The 12,534-nt window shown below is 37.2% G+C and overlaps 2 protein-coding genes and 1 pseudogene across 4 annotated transcripts; 2 read left to right on the top strand and 1 right to left on the bottom strand.

Moving 5' to 3' along the window:
* Positions 1 to 2,411: 2,411 nt before the first annotated feature.
* Positions 2,412 to 4,324, top strand: LOC121743277 (myosin-4-like). Of its 2 annotated transcripts, none has more exons than XM_042136533.1 (6): positions 2,412 to 3,002; positions 3,077 to 3,206; positions 3,289 to 3,396; positions 3,481 to 3,530; positions 3,604 to 3,804; positions 3,881 to 4,324. In XM_042136533.1, the coding sequence occupies exons 1-6, from the start codon at positions 2,793 to 2,795 to the stop codon at positions 4,190 to 4,192; spliced, it is 1,011 nt and encodes a 336-aa protein (XP_041992467.1). In that variant the 5' UTR covers positions 2,412 to 2,792; the 3' UTR covers positions 4,193 to 4,324. The 2 variants fall into 2 exon arrangements, with proteins under 2 accessions (XP_041992467.1, XP_041992466.1); XM_042136532.1 differs by having other exon boundaries at positions 2,414 to 3,002; positions 3,478 to 3,530.
* Positions 4,325 to 5,650: 1,326 nt separating this feature from the next.
* On the top strand, positions 5,651 to 9,596 carry LOC121745426 (bifunctional riboflavin kinase/FMN phosphatase-like). 2 transcript variants are annotated; one of them, XM_042139328.1, is made up of 11 exons: positions 5,651 to 5,790; positions 6,179 to 6,313; positions 6,660 to 6,846; positions 7,612 to 7,742; positions 7,831 to 7,900; positions 7,997 to 8,062; positions 8,414 to 8,568; positions 8,648 to 8,743; positions 8,838 to 8,989; positions 9,074 to 9,157; positions 9,228 to 9,596. In XM_042139328.1, the coding sequence occupies exons 2-11, from the start codon at positions 6,238 to 6,240 to the stop codon at positions 9,351 to 9,353; spliced, it is 1,143 nt and encodes a 380-aa protein (XP_041995262.1). In that variant the 5' UTR covers positions 5,651 to 5,790; positions 6,179 to 6,237; the 3' UTR covers positions 9,354 to 9,596. The 2 variants fall into 2 exon arrangements, with proteins under 2 accessions (XP_041995262.1, XP_041995261.1); XM_042139327.1 differs by having other exon boundaries at positions 6,176 to 6,313.
* A 437-nt stretch (positions 9,597 to 10,033) lies between these two features.
* LOC121743304 lies at positions 10,034 to 12,077 on the bottom strand (annotated as a pseudogene).
* Positions 12,078 to 12,534: the final 457 nt, after the last annotated feature.

The raw sequence follows: 12,534 nt of genomic DNA, 5'->3' as shown, positions 1-12,534 counted from the left end.
ATGACTCACGATTGATTGGTAAATATTATTATTAATTACAGCAAAATTGATTTGATTATTCTTAAGGCACATAATTAAAGCTTACTTATATACATCTTAATATATTTAATAAAATATTACTACAAAAATTGCATAAAATTAAATGACTCACGATATTTAGTAGGAGTATTAAATATCTAATGAAATGAATCCCAATTCCCAAGTTCCAACAGTATACTGTATACCCAAAATCCATTATGCAATTTGTCTCATTTCCCACTCCTAACTCTCTCCCTCCCTCCCTCCCTCTTGCCCCATTTTCTCATTCAGCCCATTCTCCACCGCTTCGACTCCTCTTTATGAAAATGGTCGACGGCACCGGCTAAGCCCCTGCTGGAGGGGCTTGGCCTTAGCTGGTTCCGCTACTGGATGGAAGCACTGTGGTCTTCTTGATAAGGTAGAGAGAGGGTGAGAGGAAGAGGGAATTACATAAGAGAGATATGGTAAATTGAGTTGCAGATGAGAGAGAAAGTGGAAGTGAGAGTGGGTGAGAGAAGAATGTTGCAGAGAGAGAAAGGAGGGTAGTTATGACTATCATGGACAAAAAGCTTATTATCGGAGGTTTTTTGTGAGATAGTGTATTACCAAATTTCTGGATAGTCCACCGGGCCGAGACGGGCTTTTCACTTTTTTCGGACTTAGAGATATAGATATCATACCAACCAAAAAGTACATAGAACCTAGATAGCAGGCTATATCTATGGCTATCGTACCAATCAAACACGCCCTCAGGGTTTGATTGATTGGTATGAGAGTATAGTGCAAGAAAACTAGATAGAGATAGTGTTTTCGGGCCGAAAATAAGATAGTGTCAAGATAGTCTTTTTAAAATGTTGTTTGATACACAAATTAGTTTTGTAGATATAAAATTGTAAGGACAAAATTACCCTTTTATATTCAATTTCTTTTATACATCTTAAATATCTATTTTTTTAATTACTTTAATTATATAATTGATTATTTAAATAAATTAAATGACTCACGATTGATTGGTAAATATTATTATTAATTACAGCAAAATTGATTTGATTATTCTTAAGGCACATAATTAAAGCTTACTTATATACATCTTAATATATTTAATAAAATATTACTACAAAAATTGCATAAAATTAAATGACTCACGATATTTAGTAGGAGTATTAAATATCTAATGAAATGAATCCCAATTCCCAAGTTCCAACAGTATACTGTATACCCAAAATCCATTATGCAATTTGTCTCATTTCCCACTCCTAACTCTCTCTCTCCCTCCCTCCCTCTTGCCCCATTTTCTCATTCAGCCCATTCTCCACCGCTTCGACTCCTCTTTATGAAAATGGTCGACGGCACCGGCTAAGCCCCTGCTGGAGGGGCTTGGCCTTAGCTGGTTCCGCTACTGGATGGAAGCACTGTGGTCTTCTTGATAAGGTAGAGAGACGGTGAGAGGAAGAGGGAATTACATAAGAGAGATATGGTAAATTGAGTTGCAGAAGAGAGAGAAAGTGGAAGTGAGAGTGGGTGAGAGAAGAATGTTGCAGAGAGAGAAAGGAGGGTAGTTATGACTATCATGGACAAAAAGCTTATTATCGGAGGTTTTTTGTGAGATAGTGTATTACCAAATTTCTGGATAGTCCATCGGGCCGAGACGGGCTTTTCACTTTTTTCGGACTTAGAGATATAGATATCATACCAACCAAAAACTACATAGAACCTAGATAACAGGCTATATCTATGGCTATCGTACCAATCAAACACGCCCTCAGATTATTAGTGCCTAACTGACTATAATATCAAAATCAACCTTGACACTAAATCACAGCGTCGCATCAATCTGAAGACAAATTACGGCACCAACCATTGTTAATAAACCTTGCTTGAATGGTGATACTTGACAATAAAACAAATTTTAAGAGCACTGAACCACAAAATATTGGATTTCTAAAAAAATATTAGGATTTCTTAAAACAAAAAAAATAATGTGAATATGAGAAAGGAGACCCTCGCACATGGAAATAAAGCGTAATTTTGTTAAGCCCAATGAATATGATACCCACGTGACGGGCGATATTATTACACTCTCTAATCAAAATCATTTCTCTCACAGCTTTGGAGCCAATTGAGGGAACACATTTCAACCAATTATCTTGGCCCCATTTCTTTTATTAAAACGCCCCTGCATTTTGAATACTAACCGTTATAGTATACCTATTCAAAATTCATCTTTGATTTATGTTGATAATCATTATCTTGTTTACCATAAAATATAATTAGTCTCCTCATCATTACTCCCACTTAGTCCTTCAAGTAGCAATGATCAAGACTATGAGTGTATTTAATAGTATTTACAGATATTCCGCCGATCCCAAAAACTATAGTACTATCAAAAGATTATTTAGTATTTCACTCTGTTACTGATTGATCATATACGTAACATTTTGTTAATTTCTATTCAAATGAATTTTGAGCCCACAGATACAAATCCTGATCATCCATTATCATCTTATTCCACTGCAAGTGCAGGACCTGAAAATAAAAAGATTCACGTCCTATAAAGCAAAAGAGGCATGATGAAAAAAAGCTGTTTCAACAGTTGCTAATCACGCAGGCAGTTTCATCCCCACCAACACAAGTAGATTTTCCGAAACTCAAGTAAGCCAAAAATAAAAACCACATCCATTCCCATAGAAGAATGCCGCGCCACACCTGCAGATTCGTCTCCACCATTCGATTAAAACGTTGGAGTCTTCAAACTTGAATTTAAACTGAGAAAGATGGTAACAGCGACCTCCATGGCGACTCGCAGCTCGCTGGAGCTCATGCTCGATAAACTGCAGCAGCTGGAGGAGCAGCCGCCCGACACTCCGCCTCCGCTCCCCGTTAGGCCAGTCTCTAGGGCCCGGAGAGCCCGGCTGCCGCGGCCGCCGGGCAGGCATTCTCATAGAAATGGAATTGCAGCTGCATCTCACCATATTTTGGAAAAGGTAATGTTGTGATTTCATCAGATTGATATACATGCTTGGATCCAATTGAAATTGAGTTGTTTATCTGTTTACAGAAGCACGAATTTGGGGATCTGAAAGGAGGAGCAGAAAAAGGAGTGTGCAAGATCCAGAAATGCTACCGCGGTTACCGAGTTCGTTGCTGCAATTGGGAGCTGAAAAGGGGAGCGATCGCCCTGCAATCGTGTAAGCAGTTAGAAGTAGAATACAATTTTTGAAGAATTACATGAGCAAACAATCTCAATATTAATGTTCACTTCTGGTGCAGTTATTCGAGGCCAAAACGCGAGAAGGGGATACGAACGAAGATGCAGAATTCTTAGTGCTACTATCACAATACAGAAACAAGGCAGAAAGTATCTCGAGCTTCGCTCTGGTAAATCAATACACCTTTAATTTATGCTCACGAGAGTAAAACGGATGAACTTACAATTTCATCACTTGCTATTTTGATCAGCAGCCAGTCTGAATCCCAATCAACGGCGGCAACGAGAAGCGGAGAAAACCAAGGTTTAACGTTTGATCTGCACACAGAAATTGATCTCTCCCTATTTTCGTAACAAAATCCGATTGAATTTTCCAGGATCAAACTCGAATTCCGTACACATCTCTGGTTGATCTTCAAAAGCGAGTGGTGAGAACAGAGGCCAAGCTCAGGGCGAAGAATGAGGAAAACGCCGCGTTGAAGAGGAGACTGTTGGAAATTGAGAAGAAATGGCAGCAGCGCGAGGAGAGGATGGCGTCGATGGAGAAGGAATGGCAAGATCAATTAACATATATACAAGTGAGATCAATATAGATTCTCGTCTAACCTAATCCTTCTCACATAAAAAAATATGAACATGCGTTTCATCGCGCAGGAATGCTTAGCTGCTGCGGCTAAGAAGAATCAATCGCCTCAAATCCGATATTCCAATCGATTCCAAATTCCAGAAAACGGAAGGGGTTTGCATATTCCGATGAATTCCAATAGTAATGTTGTGGATGAAGACGATGAAGTTGGAGAGGAGCGAGTGTGCCTCAAACTCCGCCCTCGCGAGGAGCTTCAGAAACTGAGTGTAAGATTTAAGGAATGGAAGAAAGAGTACAAGAATAAGCTAAGGAAGGCACAATCAACCTTCAAGAAGACTTCAAAGAGCCACAAGAATTGGTGGGGAAGATTATCCAACTAATTAAGTCAATCATCATCAAAATGTACCAACAACTTTCTCTATTCTTTCTCCCACTCCTCTACGCTTGCACAATTGTAAACATGTTGAATACCAAACATTATTTGAAATAGAAGATCTCTTCTATTTGCATTAGATGTGTAGCACTAAAATAGAGGAAACTACCCGTTGTTATTTATTTGAAGTTTTGAACTAGTATAGTAGTACTACTAGGGACTAATCCATTAAAAGACTAGTATATTTGTTGGGCCAAAAGCCCACAGCCAGAGCACTAGATGGTGAGGAAAGGACAGGTGGGGATCCTTTGCGTATAATTGCATAGCAGCCCCGTTACAAACATACCAATAAAATAATACTCCCTCCGTCCGTCATTAGGAATCCCACTCCTTGGTAGCACTAGCATGGATTTTAATAAATTTTTTGGGGACGAAGGGAGTAATTATGAACGGGACGGGCCAAAATAGATAAACGAGACTCTTATTCGCAAACTGAGGGAGTATATAGCAATTTTCTCGATTACCAAGCCAAGGAAAATAAGGTATCAATATAATAAAAAAATGATTTTCTGTTAATTCGAGATTTGCACCAAAATGAGACATCATTTATTTGATTATTAAATTAATCGGGTAAGGGATGTTACCGTTCTTCTTTTCTCCAAGCTCAGTGTATTTTTTATTAATTAAAAAATTATATTTTATTTATTGTACTTAGTTAATTTAATTACTAAATAGTACTCCATCCGTTCCCTAAAAATAAAAACTCTTTCTTTTTTAGCCCATCTCCTAGAAATAGAACCTATGTTGTTATGCATAATGGACTAACTACGCATTGAGTGAACATATGCTGATGTACATAATGTTCATTATAGTGTGTAGTCCATTAAAATTATACTCCATTCATCCCAACTAATTTTTTGTTATATTCTTTTTTGAGACGTCCAAAAGTTGAGCCATTATATTTTTTGATAAAAAACAAAACATTTAGTTACGGTTACTTTACGACATCACCTATTTTATTCCCTCTTATGTCTCCTATTTTTTCTCTCTCTCCTATTTTATTTTATTTTCATTTAATCCATTCAACACTATTTTTTTTCTCCGTGTCAAAAGTTTTAACCCAACTTAATTAAGACGGAGGGGAGGGAGTACAAAATGCCCATTACGGCATGAATTTCCATAGTTGTGAGTTTTGACAAAAGATAGAGCTATTTTTTGAACCATTTCCCAATAAAGAAATTTTTAAAAAATTGTAATTTATCATTTTAATTTTAACAGATGGGGCAAGCCAAATATAACTTATTTTTCGTAATTTTTATTGATCATTAACAATTCTTAAGAAGTCCTGAGACAAAGTAGATACACGGCTTATCCGATGCTCACCATAATAATAATAATAATATTATAATAATAGTAATATTATTATTAATAATTTTATTGTACTAATACAGGGTCCCCATTTACATTCTACTAAATCCTTATTTGAGACACGGCCAATTTCATCTTCTCCATCGTCTCTCTCTCAGTCTCGCGCCAGTCCCCGCCGACTCAAACAGTGATAGAGAAACAGGGCAACCTGCCTCCTCCGCCGCCCGCAGCCTCAAGGTGTGCCCTCGGTGCTTCGCTTGTTTTATTCATGTAGTTTGAGTTAAATTGTGTTAATCATTGAGCTGCTGAATGCATCAACAGAAGAATGCCGATTTCGTTTATTTTCTAAATTGAAAAAGAGTTCTCTCTCGAACACCAGAATTGTGTTCAAGAGCTCATTCCCATGATCAAAGTGTGTTCAATTCGACACCGATATTCCCCAAATTCTCCACATCGCCATTTCCCTCGCCCAAATTGATTGCGCACCGCTAATCGATGTTTATTAATATTATTGAGTTTATTATTAACTTATTCTGCCATCATGAACTAGATTTCTTGCCTGCTTTCCTCAATTCCCGCTTGATTAACCACTGCACTGTTCTTCTTTGACTTGTTTGTGCAGCAGGATTATTTTTCATGGTTGATGAATCATAGCTCTGCTCTGGTGTGCTATTCATTCGTGTTATGCCAATGACAACCTCTTTGAGAAAGCTCGCGTCCTGCGTTATCCTTGATTTGGATGGAACACTTCTTAATACAGGTGGTGTTTATATCTCTATTGTAGAGATCTTTTATTTATATGAATGCCATTATAATAATTTCTTCAATGATTGTCGTGTGTAAATTGATCTAACTGGAAAGGGAAGTACTTTTACTAGTCCTTCTGTAGAAATTGATTGCCATCTGCAAAAAGGCCAACTCATACCTAGTATATGAGCATAGATTTACTGCAATGTTTACTTTACTCATAATTAACTCTCATTTCTTAGTGCTTTATGCTAACTTCAAGTTATGAAAAAAATCATTCAATGTGGGTGTGGGATGAACTTTATAAGGCTTTATGTTGTGTCCTCAAGTGTTACTTATTTAAATTTCATTTATATCAGACACCATTGTGCACGATGTCTTGAAGGGTTACTTGGTAAAGTATGGAAAGCAATGGGATGGAAGAAGATCTGATAGAGTTGTTGGAAAGACACCCTATGAAGCTGCAACTGCTATTGTTGAAGATTATGAACTTCCCATAACTACAAATGAGCTTTTATCAGAACTTTCTCCAATATTCTCCGAGAAGTAATGTTTCTTATCTTCTAGCTCCTCTCTTATTTATATTATTGATGAAGTTGGTAATTATTATGAGCATGCATCTTCTTACTTGGCTAACAGTTATGCGTTGTTCTTTTTGAATATTTGGAACTTTTGGAATTGCATATCTAATTTACGTTGGTGGGACATGCATGTTTACCTTGTTTCATCTTACTAAAGCCTATTGTGCCATTTTGCAATGTGTTGTCTAGAAACTTATTTAGAAACTTGCTCTCATGAAGTACTCTCTTTCCGTCCAACTCAAATGCCACATTTCTTGTTCGGCACGGGATATTATGAGTGTTGTTCAGAGTGTTTAGTGGAGAGAGAATAAAGTCGGAGATAAAATAAAGTAGAGAGTGGTGTTTATTTTTTTAGAAATGTGTCACTTTGAGTGGAACGAAGTGCATATTTCTTAGAGAGATTCTAATATTTTTCTTCAAATATAGAACGATGATATTTTTTTCCGGTTTATGCAAAGTGAGTAATTTAGTTTCCATGTTTTCTTACCTAAACTTTGCACAATTAAGGTTTGAGAAGAAAAGGCACACTTGGTTGATTCAGTAAATTGTGCCATCTTTGCCTATGGAGATAATTTACTTTAGGAACATGTTGGCACGGTTTTCATTTTCTCTCATTAGTTCTCCTTGAAGTTATCAAGTATTATACTATTATGTTTCAATTATGTTATTGGCAATATGAACCTTCTTTCTTGGTGAGGACTACCTAATTGTTATTTTAATTTCATATTAGGTGGTGCAGCATCAAAGCCCAACCTGGCGCCAACAGGTTAATTAACCATTTGAGGAGTCATGGCGTGTTGATGGGCTTGGCTTCAAATTCCTCAAAGGAAAATATTGAAACTAAGATTTCTTATCATCATGGTACTTGGATGTGAATCTGATTTCTGCACCCACATCACTGATGTGTATGGTTTTCATGTGCATTTCCTGTGGCGTTAAAATCTTGTAGGCTGGAAAGAATCGTTCTCTGTCATTTTAGGTGGTGATGAAGTCACTTGTGCGAAGCCATCTCCTGAGATGTAAGATTGGTTAAACCTACTTTATCTTGCTACTTTTGATGCTTCTTTCAGATAAGAAGCAGTAATGCCATATGATTTTGTGGTTCATCGTTGCAGATATCTTGAAACTGCTAAGAGGCTGGAGGTAGAAGTTGCAAGTTGTCTTGTCATTGAAGATTCACTGTAAGTATTAGTGAAGTACTATGTTGCAACGGGTGGACAGTAATACTTTGAGCAAGTTGATATTTTGAAATTTGTGGTACTTGAATTTTTCATCTGACTACCTTGAATATGTTAATTTCCCATGGAAAACATATGCTTGCTAGCCAGATATGTTATGACTTATCTAAAGGAAGAGAATCAGCAACTATTTCTTATCTAAAGCTTTAAGGACCAGAAATGGTATCCATCACTTTGCAGAATGAGTTTCTCATATTTTTACTCAAGTACACGCATCTTTCCTATAAATATATTGTAAATTTGTGTAAATTAATAAAATTACAATGCTATTGTTATTTCATGTATTATATATAGGCCGGGTGTTGCTGCTGCTAAGGCTGCTGGAATGGAAGTGGTTGCTGTTCCGTCACTTCCTAAACAATCCCATAATTTTACCTCGGCAGATGAGGTGATTAATTCCCTCCTAGACTTGCGACCCGAAAAATGGGGCCTACCCGCATTTGAAGACTGTGAGCTGCTCTTTCCCGACTTTTTGCTTGTTTTGTTACTTGTTATATTTCCTACATATTGATATAGCAATTGCTGCAGGGTTGGAAGGTACTTTACCAATAGAACCATGGTACATTGGTGGTCCCGTCATCAAGGGCTATGGCCGTGGTTCAAAGGTTCTCGGGATTCCTACAGGTTTTTCCACAAATAGATGAATCATGAATCAATTACTTTGGTTGTTGATAGAGGAGTTTGGTCTAACAAACTTGGTCTTGTGCTGCTCTTCCAGCTAATTTGTCGACTGAAGGTTACTCGGATCTCCTCTTGGAGCATCCTTCTGGTGTTTACTTTGGGTGGGCTGGTCTAGCAACTCGAGGTGTTTACAAGATGGTAATGAGCATAGGTTGGAACCCTTACTTCAACAACACTGAAAAGACAATTGTGAGTCGTGCCCGTGTTTCTCTTTTCTGCAATCCTTTTTTTCCTTTTCCCATTCTTATGATCTTGTCCTATAAAATATTACAGGAGCCATGGTTGCTTCATGATTTTAAAGAAGATTTCTATGGTGAAGACCTACGTCTTGCTATTGTCGGCTACATACGGCCTGAGGTATGTTCTCTGATCATTGTTTCACGGGAAGAAAAAATATGTAACCAACGTTAATGGTGTCGTTGTACAGACCAACTTTTCGTCGCTTGAGAGCTTGATAGCAAAGATCCACGAGGACGGAGAGATTGCTGAGAAAGCGCTTCAACTTCCCCAGTATTCCAAGTATAGGGATGATCCATATTTCAAAAGTTCCTAACACATACTCCACTCATCAATTTATCAGAAGCCGAAAAATGTGATGGAAGAATGGTTCAAAGTAACTCATTTTTATTTGGGGATTGTAATTAAAGAAATATCTACGTATTAAATAAATTATAATCATTGTAATTCGGCTATCAACCCTTGATCGATTGGATTGTAGTGGCGCCGAGTGTTATTCACAAAAATTCTTAGTAAATGAATGTTACTCCCTAGTATGAAATGATCATTTTTACCTCTATTTTCTTTTGCTTGGTAATTTAAATGAATCTTAGTCTAATTTTTCTACTAAATTAAGAATACTATTCCTTCCCCAGCCCATGGGTTCCATCATTCTATTCCTATATCTTTTTTATTTTTCAGTCTTCATTTGTTTCGCATACATTTCATTTCATCTCATCATCCGAAGCATGCCATAAGTACTGTATTACTAACTACTGTGTTTGAACCGTCCAATTATAATTTCTTATGGAGATTTCAATAATGTTTTAGTTGTTATTTAATGGGTTTTAGACTTTTATCTTGGTACACATAGGTTGTGATTTAGCCTAGAGGCATTTTAAAGCTCGAATATGTTGGTTACAACTTTGCTACTTTCCTAATTGCTACAGAACTAATACTACAAAGTATTTTGTGTTAATTTCTTGGAGCAAGATAAATGGAGTACATTATTGTTCATAGGCAAAACACATAAAAATTGGCAGCTCTCAGTAAAACAATGCTCAAACGTAATTGGCATGTGGTTACATATATCTGTATAATTATATTCCATACATAGAAAACTCTATCCTCCATGTTTCTTGCATAATGCCCCACCATTCCTATATGCTACTCATAGGAACTTTGACGGGGGCGATAAACGAAAGGTCTCACAGCATGAGAATAGCCAGAGGGGTGCTCATAGCTGAACTTGACACCTGCACTTCCATCTCCAAGATGCGTGCAGTGGTTGTGGAAGCTGCTGATCGGCCTTGCTAGACAGGCATCCCAACGCTCACTCTCTGGCATCGTCTCAGCTACTGTGTATATCCCATTTGAATTTGTGAATGCCTGGTAGTTAGGACTTCCCCGGACTTTGTTATGCAGAGCACTGCCACCTCAGCACCTGTGCAAGAATTGGAAAACTCAGGATATCATGAACTAATAATGACTGCTTATGCCTTGAAATGCTAACCGGGCAGATGAAAAAGGAGCAATGCATTTCACACTCCAGCTATATCAGGTTGGTTGCTGATTGAACTTGGTAAGAAATTGAAACAAATTGAAAACATGCCCGCTAATTGAAATAAATCGTGCATATCAGCAGAGATAAAATGAAAACTCTATGTCCTTACAGACCAAGTTCATCTAGGAACTTTCATACAAGAGTGAAGAAGCCATAGTGTTCTAATCCTTTGACAGAAAGATAGGGTCAAGAAAGATGTAAACCCTTATTTTCCTCCCCAGTACTCTCCTAATGAAAGCTAGGACGCCGCCATCAAAATCCTACATTATATCTAGCTTTGCATTCCTCAATCCTTATCCTGCTGTTTATCATGAAACTTGGACAAATCAATCCTCTTGAAAGATCTAAAAACAAAAGCAACTGATAGACAAACATGGGATGTGCCCACACTCAGCGAAGCACAAAATGAGAATCATGAACTCCTCAGGACAATACAACATTGCAGATTCAGCAGAAGCAAACTTCTATGCGTCCAATCCGAACAAAAGCAACATCATCAATATTCTCAAAGAAGCCGAAGACAGCTGAATCAATCATTAAATCATGAACTATACACAAATTACTATAAAATAATTCCCTCCCGATTTTTAGATTATTATTCACAACCGTCACTAAGAAAGTCATTTCAACAACTATACAGCTATCAACATATCATTCTCTATGCAGCCAAAGGAGTTAAGATAGAAAAACAAATAGGTGAATCACATCATTTTCTCACACGAAAACTAGATCATAGAGCATCACAATTACAAGATTTATCTCTCTTAGGATACTTTTGAAGTGAACATAACCCTATATTTCTTATAAAATCAACTAACAACACTAGCTCGGTGAAAAATTCAATCACAATTACAAGATCTGAACCAGCTGTAAAAATCACCCGCCAATACTGCAAAAAGCAATTATATAACTAACATTGGAAGCAGAAATGAAAGGGGCAATATGTCTTGCCTGCTAAAACGTGATCTTCGGGGCCGATGGAGGAGTCGGCGCACACGTCGCAAACTACTCTGCCGTGGATTTCGCCGGTCCATGCCGTCACTCCTTTTGCCATCAAAACAGCCGCAATAAGAAGCTTGGACTCCATTTGGTATAAAAACAATACTTTCAATCTTTACTACTGCACTAAATAAGAATTTTAAACAAAATCACTAAGCCAATAATCGGCTCTTTCTTTCCTACCGACCCATCATGAATTCCATTTGTTTTCTACTTAAATCACCAATTCCAGCATGAAACTAATTAATTACAGAATAGTAGAATTCTTACCTTTATTTGTAAAAATGAAGGTGGGGATAAAAAATGGGAGACAATAGAGGACGCTGTTGTTAGGGCTGGGGCTGAGATGACAACAACATTCAACGGAAACCGCGTCAGACGACACGGTAGCACCGGCCAGAAGAGGCGGCGAGGGGTTGCAGGAGAAGATGAAGTGATTCAGAATTATTCTTTTACAATGTGAGATGATTTCTTCTCCTCTTTATTTAGTGAGTCTTGTCTCTGTGTGCCCACAATGGAGAGTTTAAAATAGGCTTTATGTAATTATTTTATGGTAGTCTCTCCGTCCATGAAATATTATGGAACGAGGATCCCACATTTATATATTAGTGTTTTTATAATAGAATGTGAGTGTAAAAAGTTAGTGGAACGTGAGAACCATTTACCAAAAATAGAAAAAAAACAAAGTAGACAATTTTTTACGGACGAACGAAAATGGAAAAATTAAACAACATTTGACGGACGGAGGAAGTACTATTTGACTAAAACTAATAGGTGGACATTCCTTCTATGAATCGGAATTTGTACCGTATATTTTATGAAATTATCTATTTAAACTTGTAATCAGTACTACATGAATTGATATGATATTCTTGGGCATTTAAAATAATTTTCTTATTCTAATATAAATCTTAGCATTCTTTGAATCGTAGATGATATACTAATATTGCTGATG

Source organism: Salvia splendens, chromosome 8 (assembly GCF_004379255.2).
Source record: "Salvia splendens isolate huo1 chromosome 8, SspV2, whole genome shotgun sequence".
Lineage (NCBI taxonomy): Eukaryota > Viridiplantae > Streptophyta > Magnoliopsida > Lamiales > Lamiaceae > Salvia > Salvia splendens.
Note: the sequence above shows the minus strand (reverse complement) of the source record. Positions and strands in the feature narration are given on the sequence as shown.

Bases quoted from the DNA above. Each gene is read 5' to 3' on its own strand.
- LOC121743277 (XM_042136532.1), top strand. From the start codon at position 2,793: ATGGTAACAGCGACCTCCATGGCGACTCGCAGCTCGCTGGAGCTCATG. The intron at 3,397-3,477 runs GTAAATCAATAC...TATTTTGATCAG, and splicing joins GTATCTCGAGCTTCGCTCTG to CAGCCAGTCTGAATCCCAAT. The intron at 3,805-3,880 runs GTGAGATCAATA...TTCATCGCGCAG, and splicing joins ATCAATTAACATATATACAA to GAATGCTTAGCTGCTGCGGC.
- LOC121745426 (XM_042139328.1), top strand. From the start codon at position 6,238: ATGCCAATGACAACCTCTTTGAGAAAGCTCGCGTCCTGCGTTATCCTT. The intron at 8,569-8,647 runs GTGAGCTGCTCT...CAATTGCTGCAG, and splicing joins CCTACCCGCATTTGAAGACT to GGTTGGAAGGTACTTTACCA. The intron at 8,744-8,837 runs GTTTTTCCACAA...CTGCTCTTCCAG, and splicing joins GGTTCTCGGGATTCCTACAG to CTAATTTGTCGACTGAAGGT.